The 17,545-nt window shown below is 43.1% G+C and overlaps 1 protein-coding gene across 2 annotated transcripts in view; it reads right to left on the bottom strand.

The window, feature by feature from the left end:
- LOC311143917 (amyloid-beta A4 protein-like) overlaps positions 1–17,545 on the bottom strand; it is a 59,545-nt gene that overhangs the window by 33,840 nt on the left and 8,160 nt on the right. For both annotated transcript variants that reach the window (XM_084179794.1, XM_084179793.1), the window contains exons 2-4: positions 4,064–4,231; positions 3,472–3,601; positions 3,092–3,204 (exon numbers count right to left, since the gene is read on the bottom strand). In XM_084179794.1, coding sequence (XP_084035920.1) covers positions 3,092–3,204; positions 3,472–3,601; positions 4,064–4,231 — 411 coding nt within the window. The remainder of the gene's footprint in view (positions 1–3,091; positions 3,205–3,471; positions 3,602–4,063; positions 4,232–17,545) is intronic.

Below are 17,545 nucleotides of genomic sequence, written 5' to 3'. Positions count from 1 at the left end.
CTCTCCTATTCTCTCTATACACCAAGTCACTTGGCTCTGTCATATCCTCACATGGTCTCTCCTATCATTGCTACGCAGACGACACACAATTCATTTTCTCCTTTCCCCCTTCTGATAACCAGGTGGCGAATCGCATCTCTGCATGTCTGGCAGACATATCAGTGTGGATGTCGGATCACCACCTCGGCAAGACGGAGCTGCTCTTCCTCCCGGGGAAGGACTGCCCGCGCCATGATCTCGCCATCACGGTTGACAACTCCATTGTGTCCTCCTCCCAGAGTGCAAAGAACCTTGGCGTGACCCTGGACAATACCCTGTCGTTCTCCGCTAACATCAAAGCGGTGACCCGATCCTGCAGGTTCATGCTCTACAACATTCGCAGAGTACAACCCTACCTTACACAGAAAGCGGCACAGGTCCTAATCCAGGCACTTGTCATCTCCCGTCTGGATTACTGCAACTCGCTGTTGGCTGGGCTCCCTGCCTGTGCCATTAAACCCCTACAACTTATCCAGAACGCTGCAGCCCATTTGGTGTTCAACCTTCCCAAGTTCTCTCATGTCACCCCGCTCCTCCGCACACTCCACTGGCTTCCAGTTGAAGCTCGCATCTACTACAAAACCATGGTGCTTGCCTACGGAGCTGTGAGGGGAACGGCACCTCCTTACCTTCAGGCTCTGATCAGACCCTACACCCAAACGAGGGCACTACGTTCATCCACCTCTGGCCTGCTAGCCCCCCTACCTCTACGGAAGCACAGTACCCGCTCAGCCCAGTCAAAGCTATTCGCTGCTCTGGCACCCTAATGGTGGAACAAGCTCCCCCACGACAGCGGAGTCACTGACCACCTTCCGGAGACACTTGAAACCCTACCTCTTTAAGGAATACCTGGAATAGTATAACAGTAATCCTTTTACACCCCCCTCCCCCAGTGGTGGTTGTCCCACTGGCTATCCTAAGTTGAATGCACCAATTTGTAAGTCGCTCTGGATAAGAGCGTCTGCTAAATGACAAATCTAAATGTAAATATAGGAGAGAATACTAGATAGATAGGAGAGAATACTAAATAGATAGGAAAGAATACTAGATAGAGAGAATACTAGATATATAGGATAGAATACTAGATAAAGGAGAAAATACTAGATAAAGAAAATAGAGAATACTAGATAGAGGAGAGAATACTTCATAGAAGAGAATACTAGATATATAGGAGAGAATCCTAGATAGATAAAATACTAGATAGATAGGAGAGAATACTATATAGATAGGAGAGAATACTAGATAGATAGAAGAGAATACTAGATTGATAGAAGAGAATACTAGATAGAAGAGAACACTAGATTGATAAAATACTAGATAGATAGGAGAGAATACTAGATAGATAGAGGAGATAATACTAGATAGAGAGAATCCTATATATATAGGAGAGAATACTAGATAGATAGGAGAGAATACTAAATAGATAGGAGAGAATACTAAATAGATAGGAGAGAATACTAGATATATATATATATATATATATATATATATATATATATATATATATATCAGAGAATACTTGATAGAAGAGAATACTAGATAGATAAAATACTAGATAGATAGGAGAGAATACTAAATACATAGGAGAGAATACTAGATAGATGAGAATACTAGATAGATAAAATACTAGCTAGATAGGAGAGAATACTAGATAGAGAGAGGAGAGAATAGTAGATAGAGAGAATACTAGATAGATAGATAATAGATAGATAGATGATAGAACAAGAGAAAGAGAGGAGAGAATACTATAGAGCTAGAGAGAGGAGAGAACATAACATTTAACATACCAATTAGGATCTGGCTAAAGATACTTGAGTCAGTTATAGAACCCATTACCATTTATGGCTGTGAGGTCTGGGGTCTGCTCACCATCCAATAATTAACAAAATGGGACAAACACCAAATTGAGATTCTACATTCAGAATTGTGCAAAAATATCCTCAGTGTACAACGCAAAACACCAAATAATGCATGCAGAGCAGAATTAGGCCGATACCCGCTAATTATCAAAATCCAGAAAAGAGCCGTTAAATTCTACAACCACCTAAATGGAAGCGATTCCCAAACCTTTCATAACAAAGCCATCACCTACAGAGAGATTAATCTGGAGAAGAGTCCCCTAAGCAAGCTGGTCCTGGGGCTCTGTTCACAAACAGAGCACAAGGACAACAACACAATTAGACCCAACCAAATCATGAGAAATCAAAAAGATAATTACTTGACACATTGGGAAGAATTAACAAAAAAACTGAGCAAACTAGAATGCTATTTGGCTCTAAACAGAGACTACACAGTAGCAGAATACCTGACCACTGTGACTGACCCAAACTTAAGGAAAGCTTTGACTATGTACAGACTCAGTGAACATAGCCTTGCCGTAGGCAGACCTGGCTCTCAAGAGAAGACAGGCTATGTGCACACTGCCCACAAAATGAGGTGGAAACTGAGCTGCACTTCCTAACCTCCTGTCAAATGTATGACCATATTAGAGAGACATATTTCCCTCAGATTACACAGACCCACAAAGAATTAAAAAACAAATCAAATTTTGATAAACTCCCATATCTATTGGGTGAAATACCACAGCGTGCCATCACAGCAGCAATATTTGTGACCTTTTGCAACAAGAAAAGGGCAACCAGTGAAAAACAAACACCATTGTAAATACAACCCATCTTTATGTTTATTTATTTTCCCTTTTGTACTTTAACTATTTGCACATCATTACAACACTGTATACAGCCTTAATATGATATTTTATTATTTTTTTAGTGTAATGTTTACATTTTATTAGACTTTTGTTTATTATCTATTTCACTTGCTTTGGCAATGTAAACTTATGTTTCCCATGCCAATAAAGCCCTTTGAATTGAACTGAGACAGGAGAGAAAAATATAGGATGGATGGATGGATGGATAGATGGATAAAAAGAGAAAAAGAGAGAGAGAATACTAGATCGATAGAGGAGAGACTGGAGAGAAGAGACTGGAGAGCAGCATACCTGAACACAACAGAATTGCGTTTAAGTCAAGTGAAAAGCAAGTGTCCTGACCTCTTTAGCCACGGTGTGCCAGTGCAGGTGGCTCTCACACATGTCCATTCTCTCCTGGTGCAGGAACTTGCACTTATCAGGAACCAGCAGGGCATCACTCACAAACTCCCCAACTGCAAAACACACAGATTAATGAGTCTCACACACACAAGCACGCATGCTGTGTTAGTGCCACTGACAGAATATGTAAGGAAAATGTGCAATATGTATCATGTATGTGGCTATACGAGAAGTGTACAATGTGTATGACAGAGCTAACGTGCAATGTATGTATTATGTTGAGTGTGACTATTTTGTATACAGCGGTACTGTGTGTCTAAGCCAATTTTCCCCTCAAGGACATTAAACGTTGTCCTATCCTATCCACACACAGAGCTTACCCAGGCAGCGGTAGGGCACCACGATGTGTGTGTGACTACTACACTCCTTGCGTCCCTTCTTGCACCAGTTCTGAATGCTGACTGGCTGGTTGGCCTCCACCACGTTAGTGATCTGGAGCTCAGGGTACACCTGGGGGAAGGAGCAGGGTTCAATGAATGTACTTCACACAGTTGTTTTCTATGGGTTTCATATTGCAGACATTTACCTCAGACCTCCCCCTTTCCTATCACTTCCCTTGTTCCTTTTTCTCTCCCTAATCTCATTCTGTTTCCACCCCTCTATCTTCCCACTCAACCACCCTCTTCCACACTCCTTTCCCCCCTATCTCCTACCACTCATTATTTTCTCCCTCCCACCACCTATCCCTCCCACCTCTCCCTCTCTTCTCACTTCCCCCTCCCTCCCCCACCTACACCTCCCTCCTACCTCTCCTTCCACTCTCCCTCCCACCTCTCCATCCCACCTACCTCTCTCCCTCCCTCACTCTCCCTCCCTCTCCTCCACCTCTCCCTCCCTCTACTCCCACCCTCCCTCACTCACCTGATGCCTCTTCCACCTATCCCTTCCTCTCATCCCCCCCTCTCCTCCTACCTCCTGGCAGTACTGCAGGATGCCCTCCTTGGTTCCGATGCAGCTCTTGGTGCCGAAGGGATCCGACTCCCACTTGCCACTCTGGACGTTGACATGCATGTTGAATTTCCCACAGAACATGGCTACCTGGGGCTCTGCCAGCAGACCCACCGAGTCATCAGAAGGCACCTGGAGTAAAGGAGGAGAGAGAGAAAGGAAGGAGGGGGAAAGAAGGATGGTAGATGAAGGATGCAGGTAGCGAGGGAGTATAGAGGGGGGCAGAGGGAGGAAGGAGGGAGTCACATTTTTTAAAACTTTATTTGCAGTTGAAGTGCACTCAAAGTCTAAACCAGGCCAAACTAGCGTTTCTTCTCCATGATGAGTCTGGATTTGCTTTCCTCCCTGATGTTTTCTAGAATGGGAACACATTCTGATTGGTCCCAGAAACCGACAGTTGGCCTACATGACGATGATATCAACTCTGATATTCTGATCGGTTAGAAACGATCCAATCGCTGAATAATTTGTTTTGCACAATGCCCCTCATTTTAAAGTCAGCACAAATGACTTCTAGGATGGTAGTTTTAGACAATTTATGGAGCGATCAATAGAGCAGCGGAATTAAATTCAGGATGAGTCGTCAGGCCAAATGCTCTCTCTCTCTCTCACACACACGTCTACTCCTCTCCCAACAAGCCATAAGGATTAGTGTGCTTCGCGGGTCGCCTCCTCTGTGAAGCACTGTGTAATGCCACTGCCCATTTCAGTTATGATTAAAAAAGCATAAACACTGCTCTGAGCCGGAGCATTCTACTGAATCACTGACAGGCAAGGCACTCAGAACTGGGCCAACAGTGTGTGTGTCCAAGTGCATGTATGCGCTCATGTTTGTGTCCTGAGTGAATGAGGAGTGTTGATCATATAAGAAGGGGGGAGCTCAGCAACATTAGGTGAGAGAGAGAGAGAGAGAGAGTGTAATAGAGATAGAATGTGTGCGAGAGAGTACGTCAGACGGAGATAGTTCTAGAAAGTGTGTGTCAGAGATGGAGGTGGAAACAGAGTGAGAGCTATAAAGATAGACCCAATTTACAGGATGTGATGGATTGAGTTCTCATTCCTTCCAGTTCCCTACTATTTCTTTGACTCGGCTTTGGCCCCGGCGGCCACAAAATACACATCTTTCCAACGAAGTTAAACGCAAAGCATTCTGGGATCATTGTTATTCCCACTCTTTTTGTTCCATGATACAAACGGAGGAAGTTTCATTGTAGCTGGCCGTGTGGCTCTGCTTTTTGTCTCGCGCACGTGGGAAAAGATGGATGCCGCAAACTAATAAAACAGAAGTTTCTGCCATTCTGCTGGTAAATGGCCTGTGAAAAGAAAAACACAACCATCCATTCCCTAGATTGATGATACTCATTAAAAAACAAGGCCCTAGTTATTTCTGCAGCATGTAGTGTAGCAGGTTATGATAAATAAGCACATAAACTTGGGCGTATCTGCTAAATCCTTTCTCCCAATATTCATGGTTACCATTTTGTATGCAATACATGTGTTAGACGGACACATACAGTGCCTTCGGAAAGTATTCAGACCCCTTGACTTTTTCCACATTTTGTTAGGTTACAGCCTTTTTCTAAAATTGATTAAATGGTTTTTTTCCCCCTCATCAAATCTACACACAATACCCCATAATGACAAAGCAAAAACAGGTTTTTAGAAATATTTGCTAAATTATACAAAATAAAACACTGAAATATTTCCATAAGTATTCAGACCCTTTACTCAGTCCTTTGTTGAAGCACCTTTGGCAGCGATTAGAGCCTCGGGTCTTCTTGGGTATGACGCTATAAGCTTGGCACCCCTGTATTTGGGGATTCTCCCATTCTTCTCTGCAAATCCTCTTAAGCTCTGTCAAGTTGGATGGGGAGCGTTGCTGCACAGCTATTTTCTTGTCTCTCCAGAGATGTTCGATCAGGTTCAAGTCCAGGCTCTGGCTGGGCCACTCAAGGACATTCAGACTTGTCCCGAAGCCACTCCTGCGTTTTCTTGGCTGTGTGCTTAGGGTCGTTGTCCTGTTTGAAGGTGAACCTTCACCCCAGTCTGAGGTCCTGAGCGCTCTGGAGCAGGTTTTCATCAAGGATCTCTCTGTACTTTGCTACGTTCATCTTTGGTTACCTTCCTGACCAAGGCCCTTCTCCCCCGATTGCTCAGTTTGGCCGGGCGGCCAGTTCTAGGAAGAGTCTTGATGGTTCCAAACGTCTTCCATTTAAGAATGATGGGAGGCCACTGTGTTCTTGGGGACCTTCAATGCTGCAGAAATGTTTTGGTACCCTTCCCCAGATCTGTGCCTCGACACAATCCAGTCTCGGAGCTCTACGGACAATTCCTTCGACCTCATGGCTTGGTTTTTGCTCTGACATGCAATGTCAACTGTGGGACCTTATATAGACAGGTGTGTGCCTTTCCAAATCATGTCCAATAAATTGAATTTACCACATGTGGACTCCAATCAAGTTGTAGAAACATCTCAAGGATGATCAATGGAAACAGGATGCAACTGAGCTCAATTTCGAGTCTCATAGCAAAGGGTCTGAATACTTATGTAAATAAGGTATTTCTGTTGTGTTTTTTTATAAATACATTTGCAAAAATTTCTAAAAACCTGTTTTTGCTTTATCATTATGGGGTATTGTGCACATTTAAAAAATCTATTTTAGAATAAGGCTGTAACGTAACAAAATGTGAAAAAAGTCAAGGGGTCTGAACACTTTCCGAAGGCACTGTATGTTACCCTTTAATTTCATTTAGCAGCAGTGAACAAACAATAATTTTTCAGTAGATGCTGTTAATGTGTATGACCCAACACCCTGTGGAATTCATGGAGTCTGGTTTGCGCTCACAAGGTGCTCGTTTTGTTTTAGCCTACCTTAGGGCTGACCTTATTTAGTCGACTGGTCGATTGTTTGGTCAATAGGCTGTTGGTTGACCGAGATTTTTTTTAGTAGAGTAGTGGCAAATGTATACATTAAAAAAATGTAACACAAGACACCTGTCTTTCACACCTGTCTGAGTGGACTAATCCATTGCGGAGGCACACCATTACCACCAGTACTACATTTACCGTTAATTACCATCATTTCTATTGTTTGTTTGGTTATGGTAATTTTTGTTAATGCATTATTATTATTATTATTATTATTATTATTATTACAGTCTTACCGTTGTCATTGTAGGAGTGGACATGTTGTTTGCAGAGCGTACAACCTAGGCTACACTTGAGGGAAAAGTTTTGGTTTATTTCATTCCATTTACAAGTTGTCAATTTATTGTATTTTGTTTGGAGGCTCCTGTCAATCTTGAGTAAGGACACACACTTGATTACGCATAGGCCTAGGCTACCTTGCCTGCACGCAAATGTAGGCTTATAAATGTGCCTATTTGGATGTCTTAACTCACCATCACTGTGGAGCTTCTCAAAATAAATGTTATCGCCTCAAAAAGCAAGTAAAATAAGTCTGTTGAGAATGACAATAGTTCCTCAACGTAGCCCATTTGAAAAATATTTCCAGCTCTCTCCCTTTCGATAACCACTCAGCATGAAAGGAGAAAACATTTCTTGCTCTGATCAGGTGGAAATGTCATAAAAAAGGCCTACCTGATTACTTATTTTCCTTTGCACAAATAGCCTACAGCTGTATCTGTCTGTCCGGAGCTCACAGGCCCAGGGAACTCGAGGGCCCAGAATATTTTATACAATGTTGCAAGTTGGCTAGCACCAGCTTCAGGCTGGACCCAAGTTAATCGTTTTTATTTGTTGGCTTTATGTAGGCTATTTTTACATATTGGCAATGGCAATAGAAGTTACTTTTAGATTTGCATTTGGATAGAATTTTGATTAATCATATGACATTAATTTAGAGACTTTGAAGACTTTATTAAAAATGAAATGAAACTGTTCCAAGAAAATGTGCATATGAAAATCATAACTGGCACGCAGATCAGTAGAAATGGTACGATAACTTGGCACTCCAAATGGAAAAGGTTGCCGACCGCTGGTGTAGCCTATTACCGGCAACTTCAGGAGCGTAATGGCAGAATCTGTGGAGGCCGGCAGCAGCGGCCAGCGGGAGGAGGGGGGGTCGGGAACAGGTTTTTTTCTTCTGGTTATATTGATCTCTGGCTCCCTCTTTAGTAGTTTGTGTGTCTTAATTTGTAATTGCAGTGCTTAAAGCATCAGGCAAAGTAGCCTACATATAGTTGATTTTATTCAAACATAGGGTGAATAAATACACATTTGAAAATTTCGACCAATCGATTGGTGGAAAGAACAAACGACTCGATCTACCAATATTTATTTTGGTCGGGGACAGCCCTTGCCTACCTGCAGGTAAGCTCTTTGACACTGCTGGTTAATTAAGTCTTTGTCTAGAGTGTATGTGTGTGTGTTTTTAATTGTAAGGGGCCCTCAAGGAACATAGCTGACATGAGGAACAAACATGAACTATAGTTATCATCTATTAAGGAGCCTGAATAGATGTTGATATTGTGAGGTGGTAGTGAGATGCCAGAAACAAGAGATGCAATGTGGAGAGGACTGCAGCATTCCCAAGATGGTGTCAACAGCAACGATGTTGGTATGGCAACGGAAAGATCGCAGCATCAGCAGAGTTGCAGGTGGTGGAGCCTTCTAGAATCTTAATTCACCTCCTGTCATCAAGAGTAAAGACGCTCACCATCTAGATTCACTAGGCCTGAGTCAGCACACTGAACTAGGTTAAGGTGCTGGTTGATGCAGGAGTTCCCATTAATAGAAAAATCCACAAAAAAATATATTTAGGCATTTCTTTCTTTAGTCCAATGTTGATACAGTCCCAAAAGTTCTCAAGATATTGGACTTTCAAGAAGCAAAGTGTAATTTGCCACATCCTCATGATGATGCGTTTTGCATCAAATTATCTATTTCGCATCATCATGATGATGTGACAAGTGACACTACTTTTTCAAGGGATTTTTCCTTTAAGCACAGATCTAGGATCAGATACCCTCCCTGAATCCACCATTTGTCAGTCAGGGCTGTCCTGGTTCCCCAGGCTAGCGCATCTAGTAGCACGCTAGGTCAGACATTGAAGGATAAGATGAGAATGGGACAAAGACAGTACATGCAACTGCACCACTGACCATGATCAGCCACAGACCAGCCTGGTTTTGGTCACTCAGCATCATACAGTATGTGACAGGCAAGCAGTAAAACAATCCCAAGAAAAGTCCTTGTTATTGAGGGGGTCAGTTGCAACAGGAGTAACAACAGAAATCACATTCCACAACGTTAGGACCTTGGGAGTGCATGCTTAGGAAAAAGGAAGCTTGTGTTTATGTAGCTTGCCTTGTTCCAACGCTGCCTGGATTTGATACCTGCCACTGGCTGACTAGCACTCTGCACTCTGGTCCCAACCATAGCCTACCATGAGACTAGAGCAGGAAGCAAGCTAGGTGACAGACAGTTGACTTCAGGTCCCACCGTCTCCGGGAAGAGCAGAGAGTAAGAACCACCTCCCTGAGGGGAGATTACGTGGCAGGTGGCAGCGTAGTAGGCACAATTCGTCCCATGAATGTATCTTAAAATAGAAGAAATTGGGCTATAGCTAATAACACTCTGGATAACACAGAAAACGTTGAACTTTTTATAGATCATCATTTTGATATGCTTGAAAAGCAATCAAATAAATCAAAGCGAACAAGAGGGATTATTTCGTCCAGCGAAACAGAGGAGGAGAAATATCCTTCCAAACAATCAAACAAAACAATGGAAGAGGATGCAGGTACAACAATGTCCAAAAAGGACAGTGCATTGCTGGCAAGCATGTACATACAGCCTGAAAAGCTTGATCTATTGCCCGGACTAATGGAGGACATTGAGGCCCTCAAGGTAGGAATGGATTACAGCAACAAATTAATGGAAGAAATAAGGGCTGAAAGCGACAGCAGACTCCCTAAAATCAACGACGGAGAAACCCCTGAGTGATAACACTAAAATGAAAGCGGAGCTACTTGACCTAAAATGCAGAAGCATGATAAATAATATTGTCATAACGGGAGTGAAGGAGAATGGAAATGAAGACTCTGGCAATCGAAGAAAAGGTGAAGGATTTTATTAAACAATCTTAAAATGACCAACGAACAGGTGGATAAGATTTATTTCCAAAGGGCGCATCATTTTGGCTAAAGGGTTCCCTAGAAACCCCGACCCATTGTTGCTAGACTCTCACATTACAAGATGAAGGTGGCCGTGTTGGAAAGGGGTAGGGAGCTGAAGGGCACACCATTCTCTATCAACAAACAACTCCCCCATTAAATAATAGAGACGACGCATCCTTCATCCCATTTTCAAAAAACATAGAGCAGAGAACCAGAATGTGCGTTTAGTATTGGATAAGCTGTACATAAACAACCAGCTCTTCAGGGACTCAAAGGTTACAACGTGGCTGTGAGTAATTCTGGCTAGTTCCTAATACACAGCATTACACATTTTCACTATTTGTATTTTATTCTCATCAACGGTTGTCTTTTGGCTCCATCAGGCTACTAGGTCACGAACAATCCGTAAAGGGCAAGGTGCCCTTACAGTAGGGCTGTCCCCGGCAAAAAAAAAATATTGATCGACCGATCGAAAAATAACATGTATTTTTCCATATATAAAATCAACTATACTGAACAAAAATATAAACGCAACATGCAACAGTTTCATAGATTTTACTGAGTTACAGTTCATAGAAGGAAATCAGTCAATTTAAATAAATTCATTAGGCCCTAATCTATGGATTTCACATGACTGGCAGGGGCGCAGCCATGGGTGGGCATAGGTCCACCCACTTGGGAGCCAGGCCCACCCACTGGGGAACCAGGCCCAGCCAATCAAAATGATTTTTCCTGACAAAAGGGCTTTATTACAGACAGAAATACTCCTCAGTAGCAATCCCCCCCCCCCCTCCCAGACGATCCCGCAGGTGAAGAAGTCGGATGTGGAGGTCCTGGGCTGGCGTGGTTACACATGGTCTGCGGTTGTGAGGCCGGTGGGACTTACTGCCAAATTCTAAAATAAATCAGAACTTTTTTCTCACAAGTGTAGCCTAGGTTGTACGCTCCTACAATGACAACGGTAAGACTGTAATAATAATATATTGAATGCATTAACAGAAATTACCGTAACCAAACAAACGTAGATTAGAAATTATCGGAATTAACGGTAAATGTACTACTGGTGATACTGCTATGCCATATCCGTGGCCTCCGCAATGGATTAGTCCATAAAGATGTCTCATACACCATCATTTTCCCAAGGTGCGGGATATATATATATATATTTTTTTTTTTCATTTTTTAGCAGACACTCTTATCCAGAGCGACTTACAGTTAGTGAGTGCATACATTCTTCATACTGGCCCCCCGTGGGAATCGAACCCACAACCCTGGCATTGCAAGTGCCATGCTCTACCAACTGAGCTACAGTGAGGGAAAAAAGTATTTGATCCCCTGCTGATTTTGTATGTTTGCCCACTGACAAAGACATGATCAGTCTATAATTTTAATGGTAGGTTTATTTGAACCGTGAGAGACAGAATATCAACAAAAAAATCCAGAAAAACGCATGTCAAAAATGTTATTAATAGATTTGCATTTTAATGAGGGAAATAAGTATTTGACCCCTCTGCAAAACATGACCTAGTACTTGTTGGCAAAACCCTTATTGGCAATCACAGAAGTCAGACGTTTCTTGTAGTTGGCCACCAGGTTTGCACACATCTCAGGAGGGATTTTGTTCCACTCCTCTTTGCAGATCTTCTCCAAGTCATTAAGGTTTCGAGGCTGACGTTTGGCAACTCGAACCTTCAGCTCCCTCCATAGATTTTCTATGGGATTAATGTCTGGAGACTGGCTAGGCCACACCAGGACCTTAATGTGCTTCTTCTTGAGCCACTCCTTTGTTGCCTTGGCCGTGTATTTTGGGTCATTGTCTTGCTGGAATACCCATCCACAACCCATTTTCAATGCCCTGGCTAAGGGAAGGAGGTTCTCACCCAAGATTTGACGGTACATGGCCCCGTCCATCGTCCCTTTGATGCGGTGAAGTTGTCCTGTCCCCTTAGCAGAAAAACACCCCCAAAGCATAATGTTTCCACCTCTATGTTTGAAGTTGGGGATGGTGTTCTTGGGGTCATAGGCAGCATTCCTCCTCCTCCAAACACGGCGAGTTGAGTTGATGCCAAAGAGCTCGATTTTGGTCTCATCTGACCACAACACTTTAACCCAATTCTCCTCTGAATCATTCAGATGTTCGTTTGAAAACTTCAGACGGGCCTGTATATGTGCTTTCTTGAGCAGGGGGACCTTGCGGGCGCTGCAGGATTTCAGTCCTTCACGGCGTAGTGTGTTACCAATTGTTTTCTTGGTGACTATGGTCCCAGCTGCCTTGAGATCATTGACAAGATCCTCCCGTGTAGTTCTGGGCTGATTCCTCACCGTTCTCATGATCATTGCAACTCCACGAGGTGAAATCTTGCATGGAGCCCCAGGCCGAGGGAGATTGACAGGTATTTTGTGTTCCATTTGCGAATAATCGCACCAACTGTTGTCACCTTCTCACCAAGCTGCTTGGCGATGGTCTTGTAGCCCATTTCAGCCTTGTGTAGGTCTACAATCTTGTCCCTGACATCCTTGGAGAGCTCTTTGGTCTTGGCCATGGTGGAGAGTTTGGAATCTGATTGATTGATTGCTTCTGTGGACAGGTGTCTTTTATACAGGTAACAAACTGAGATTAGGATCACTCCCTTTAAGAGTGTGCTCCTAATCTCAGCTCGTTACATGTATAAAAGACACTTGGCAGCCAGAAATCGTTCTGATTGAGAGGGGGTCAAATACTTATTTCCCTCATTAAAATGCTAATCAATTTATAACATTTTTGACATGCGTTTTTCTGGAATTCTTTGTTGTTATTCTGTCTCTCACTGTTCAAATAAACCTACCATTAAAATTATAGACTGATCATTTCTTTGTCAGTGGGCAAACTTACAAAATCAGCAGGGGATCAAATACTTTTTTCCCCTCACTGTACACGGGCCCAATTATTTGCTTTGTCTACGCTATAGCTTTCTCTCTCCACACCTTTTCCACGTTTTGTAAAACAGCATTGGAACAGCAACCCTGGTGCAAAAGGGGGATGTCCTGGAATCATATTTTATATACCTCTAAAGTTAAAATATACATATAGAACAATCACGATGATTACCATACCATCTGCATACTGGGATTTATTATTATTTTCTCCTATTTGTCCTTTAGGGCCATTATAAATTAGGATGATGTATTATTTTCAAGGGTGTTGGGATGTATAAATCAGATTCCATCATCAGTTATTGCAGGTTCCTAAAATGATATTTGCACTGCTAGAATATAAACAAGGATGACATGTACATCTTTTTTTATTTTTTTTACGAATGCCTTTCCTCTGTTGTGATTGTAGGAATGCGAATAAGTGAGCCTATAATTTTTTGTAGAATTTTTATTTGGCAAACGTTTCTAATGAACTGATATGGCTTTCCTTTGTTTTATTCAACAACTGCCAACTTGCAAAGTTAGCCAATAATGAGCCGCTGTATATGGATATTTGCGAATTTTTTATGATGACAGTGATAAGGATGATATAATTATTTATTATTAGTATTATGTTCTACGTTTTGTTGTTGTCTGGGTATTTGTTTATTTTTTAGGTCAAATTGTCCTCAGTACTACATAATTTATCTATTTTCTTTCACTCTGATTTTTATTATTTATTTGTTATGTGGCTAATTTCTAAAGAGGACGCTCCTCTCATGGTCATGTCATAGGCTTTATGGCTGGGCGCTTGAGGGGTGGCAGCATTGAAACAGGTTGATGGGACAGTCCCGACTTCTTACCTGGACCACACCAATCAGAGGTTGAAGGTGTGTTTTAGGACCCTAAAGGCGCGTTACGGGTACAGGGATATGATAGTATCAGGGACAACAGCCCCTTCTGGGATGGGGGAGGCTTTCGCGGGAGGGATATTGGAAGACAAATTGGAAGTTTACTTAGAGTTAGTTGCAGCTGCAGTATGTTTAGCAGTGCGTATATTATGGTAGCGCTACATGGATAGATGTCAGACATTGATTCTGGTAGTATTAGTAAGTATGGATACTACTTTCTGGTAGTATGTTTACAGGCATATAAACAAAGCAAAAAAAGAAAGGTCCCTTTTTCAGTACCCTGTCTTTCGAAGATAATTCGTACAAATCCAAATAACTTCACAGATCTTCATTGTAAAGGGTTTAAACACTGTTTCCCATGCTTGTTCAATGAACCATAAACTATTAATGAACATGCACCTGTGGAATGGTCATTAGGAAACTAACAGCTTACAGACGGTAGGCAATTAAGGTCACAGTTATGAAAACTTAGGACACTAGAGAGGCCTTTCTACTGACTCTGAAAAACACCAAAAGAAAGATGCCCAGGGTCCCTGCTCAGCTGCGTGAACGTGTCTTAGGCATGCTGCAAGGAGGCATGAGGACTGCATATGTGGCCAGGGCAATAAATTGCAATGTCCGTACTGTGAGACGCCTAAGACAGCGCTACAGGGAGACAGGACGGACAGCTGATCGTCCTCGCAGTGGCAGACCACATGTAACAACACCTGCACAGGATCGGTACATCCGAACATCACACCTGCGAGACAGGTACAAGATGGCAACAACAACTGCCCGAGTTAAACCAGTAATGCACAATCCCTCCATCAGAGCTCAGACTGTCTGCAATAGGCTGAGAGAGGCTGAACTGACGGCTTGTAGGCCTGTTGTAAGGCAGGTCCTCACCAGACATCACCGGCAACAACGTCGCCTATGGGCACAAACCCACCGTCGCTGGACCAGACAGGACAGGCAAAAAGTGCTCTTCACTGACGAGTCGCGGTTTTGTCTCACCAGGGGTGATGGTCGGATTCGCATTTATCGTCGAAGAAATGAGCGTTACACCGAGGCCTGTACTCTGGAGCAGGATCGATTTGGAGGTGGAGGGTCCGTCATGGTCTTGGGCTGTGTGTCACAGCATCATCAGACTGAGCTTGTTGTCATTGCAGGCAATCTCAACGCTGTGCGTTACAGGGAAGACATCCTCCTCCCTCATGTGGTACCCTTCCTGCAAGCTCATCCTGACATGACCCTCCAGCATGACAATGCCACCAGCCATACTGCTCGTTCTGTGCATGATTTCCTGCAAGACAGGAATGTCAGTGTTCTGTCATGGCCAGCGAAGAGCCCGGATCTCAATCACATTAAGCACGTCTGGGACCTGTTGGATCGGAGGGTGAGGGCTAGGGCCATTCCCCCCAGAAATATAAGGGAACTTGCAGGTGCCTTGGTGGAAGAGTGGGGTAACATCTCACAGCAAGAACTGGCTAATCTGGTGCAGTCCATGAGGAAGAGATGCACTGCAGTACTTAATGCAGCTGGTGGCCACACCAGATACTGACTGTTACTTTTGATTTTGACCCCCCTTTGTTCAGGGACACATTATTCCATCTGTTAGTCACGTCTGTGGAACTTGTTCAGTTTATGTCTCAGTTGTTGAATCTTATGTTCATACAACTATTTACACATGTTAAGTTTGCTGAAAATAAACGCAGTTGACAGTGAGAGGACGTTTCTTTTTTGCAGAGTTTATTATGGTAAGTATAATTGAAACTTGTATCTCATTATGGTAAGTGTTGAAATAAGTACAGTGGGGAGAACAAGTATTTGATACACTGCCGATTTTGCAGGTTTTCCTACTTACAAAGCATGTAGAGATCTGTAATGTTTATCATAGGTACACTTCAACTGTGAGAGACGGAATCTAAAAAAAAAATCCATAAAATCACATTGTATGATTTTTAAGTAATACATTTGCATTTTATTGCATGACATAAGTATTTGATCACCTACCAACCAGTAAGAATTCCGGCTCTCACAGACCTGTTATTTTTTCTTTAAGAAGCCCTCCTGTTCTCCACTCATTACCTGTATTAACTGCACCTGTTTGAACTTGTTACCTGTATAAAAGACACCTGTCCACACACTCAATCAAACAGACTCCAACCTCTCCACAATGGCCAAGACCATAGAGCTGTGTAAGGACATCAGGGATAAAATTGTAGACCTGCACAAGGCTGGGATGGGCTACAGGACAATAGGCAAGCAGCTTGGTGAGAAGGCAACAACTGTTAGCGCAATTATTAGAAAATGGAAGAAGTTCAAGATGACGGTCAATCACCCTCGGTCTGGGGCTCCATGCAAGATCTCACCTGGGGCATCAATAATCATGAGGAAGGTGAGGGATCAGCCCAGAACTACACGACGGGACCTGGTCAATGACCTGAAGAGAGCTGGGACCACAGTCTCAAAGAAAACCATTAGTAACACACTACGCCGTCATGGATTAAAATCCTGCAGCTCACGCAAGGTCCCCCTGCTCAAGCCAGCGCATGTCCAGGCCCGTCTGAAGTTTGCCAATGACCATCTGGATGATCCAGAGGAGGAATGGGAGAAGGTCATGTGGTCTGATGAGACAAAAATAGAGCTTTATGGTCTAAACTCCACTCGCCGTGTTTGGAGGAAGAAGAAGGATGAGTACAACCCCAAGAACACCATCCCAACCGTGAAGCATGGAGGTGGAAACATCATTCTTTGGAGATGCTTTTTTGCAAAGGGGACAGGACGACTGCACCGTATTGAGGGGAGGATGGATGGGGCCATGTATCGCGAGATCTTGGCCAACAACCTCCTTCCCTCAGTAAGAGCATTGAAGATGGGTCGTGGCTGGGTCTTCCAGCATGACAACGACCTGAAACACACAGCCAGGGCAACTAAGGAGTGGCTCCATAAGAAGCATCTCAAGGTCCTGGAGTGGCCTAGCCAGTCTCCAGACCTGAACCCAATAGAACATCTTTGGAGGGAGCTGAAAGTCCGTATTGCCCAGCGACAGCCCTAAAACCTGAAGGATCTGGAGAAGGTCTGTATGGAGGAGTGGGCCAAAATCCCTGCTGCAGTGTGTGCAAACCTGGTCAAGACCTACAGGAAACGTATGATCTCCGTAATTGCAAACAAAGGTTTCTGTACCAAATATTAAGTTCTGCTTTTCTGATGTATCAAATACTTATGTCATGCAATAAAATGCAAATTAATTACTTTAAAATAATACAATGTGATTTTCTGGATTTTTGTTTTAGATTCCGTCTCTCACAGTTGAAGTGTACCTATGATAAAAATTACAGACCTCTACATGCTTTGTAAGTAGGAAAACCTGCAAAAATCGGCAGTGTATCAAATACTTGTTCTCCCCACTGTACATGGAGAATGCTTCATCAAGCTAATCGTCTCTATCTTTCGCGCTGGCATCAAAGGAAAAAAAGTTTTGATGGGGGCAGAATGCAGTCAGACCATCAAATAATTGGCA

This window comes from Coregonus lavaretus, assembly GCF_964263955.1.
Source record: "Coregonus lavaretus genome assembly, chromosome: 16".
Lineage (NCBI taxonomy): Eukaryota > Metazoa > Chordata > Actinopteri > Salmoniformes > Salmonidae > Coregonus > Coregonus lavaretus.
Note: the sequence above shows the minus strand (reverse complement) of the source record. Positions and strands in the feature narration are given on the sequence as shown.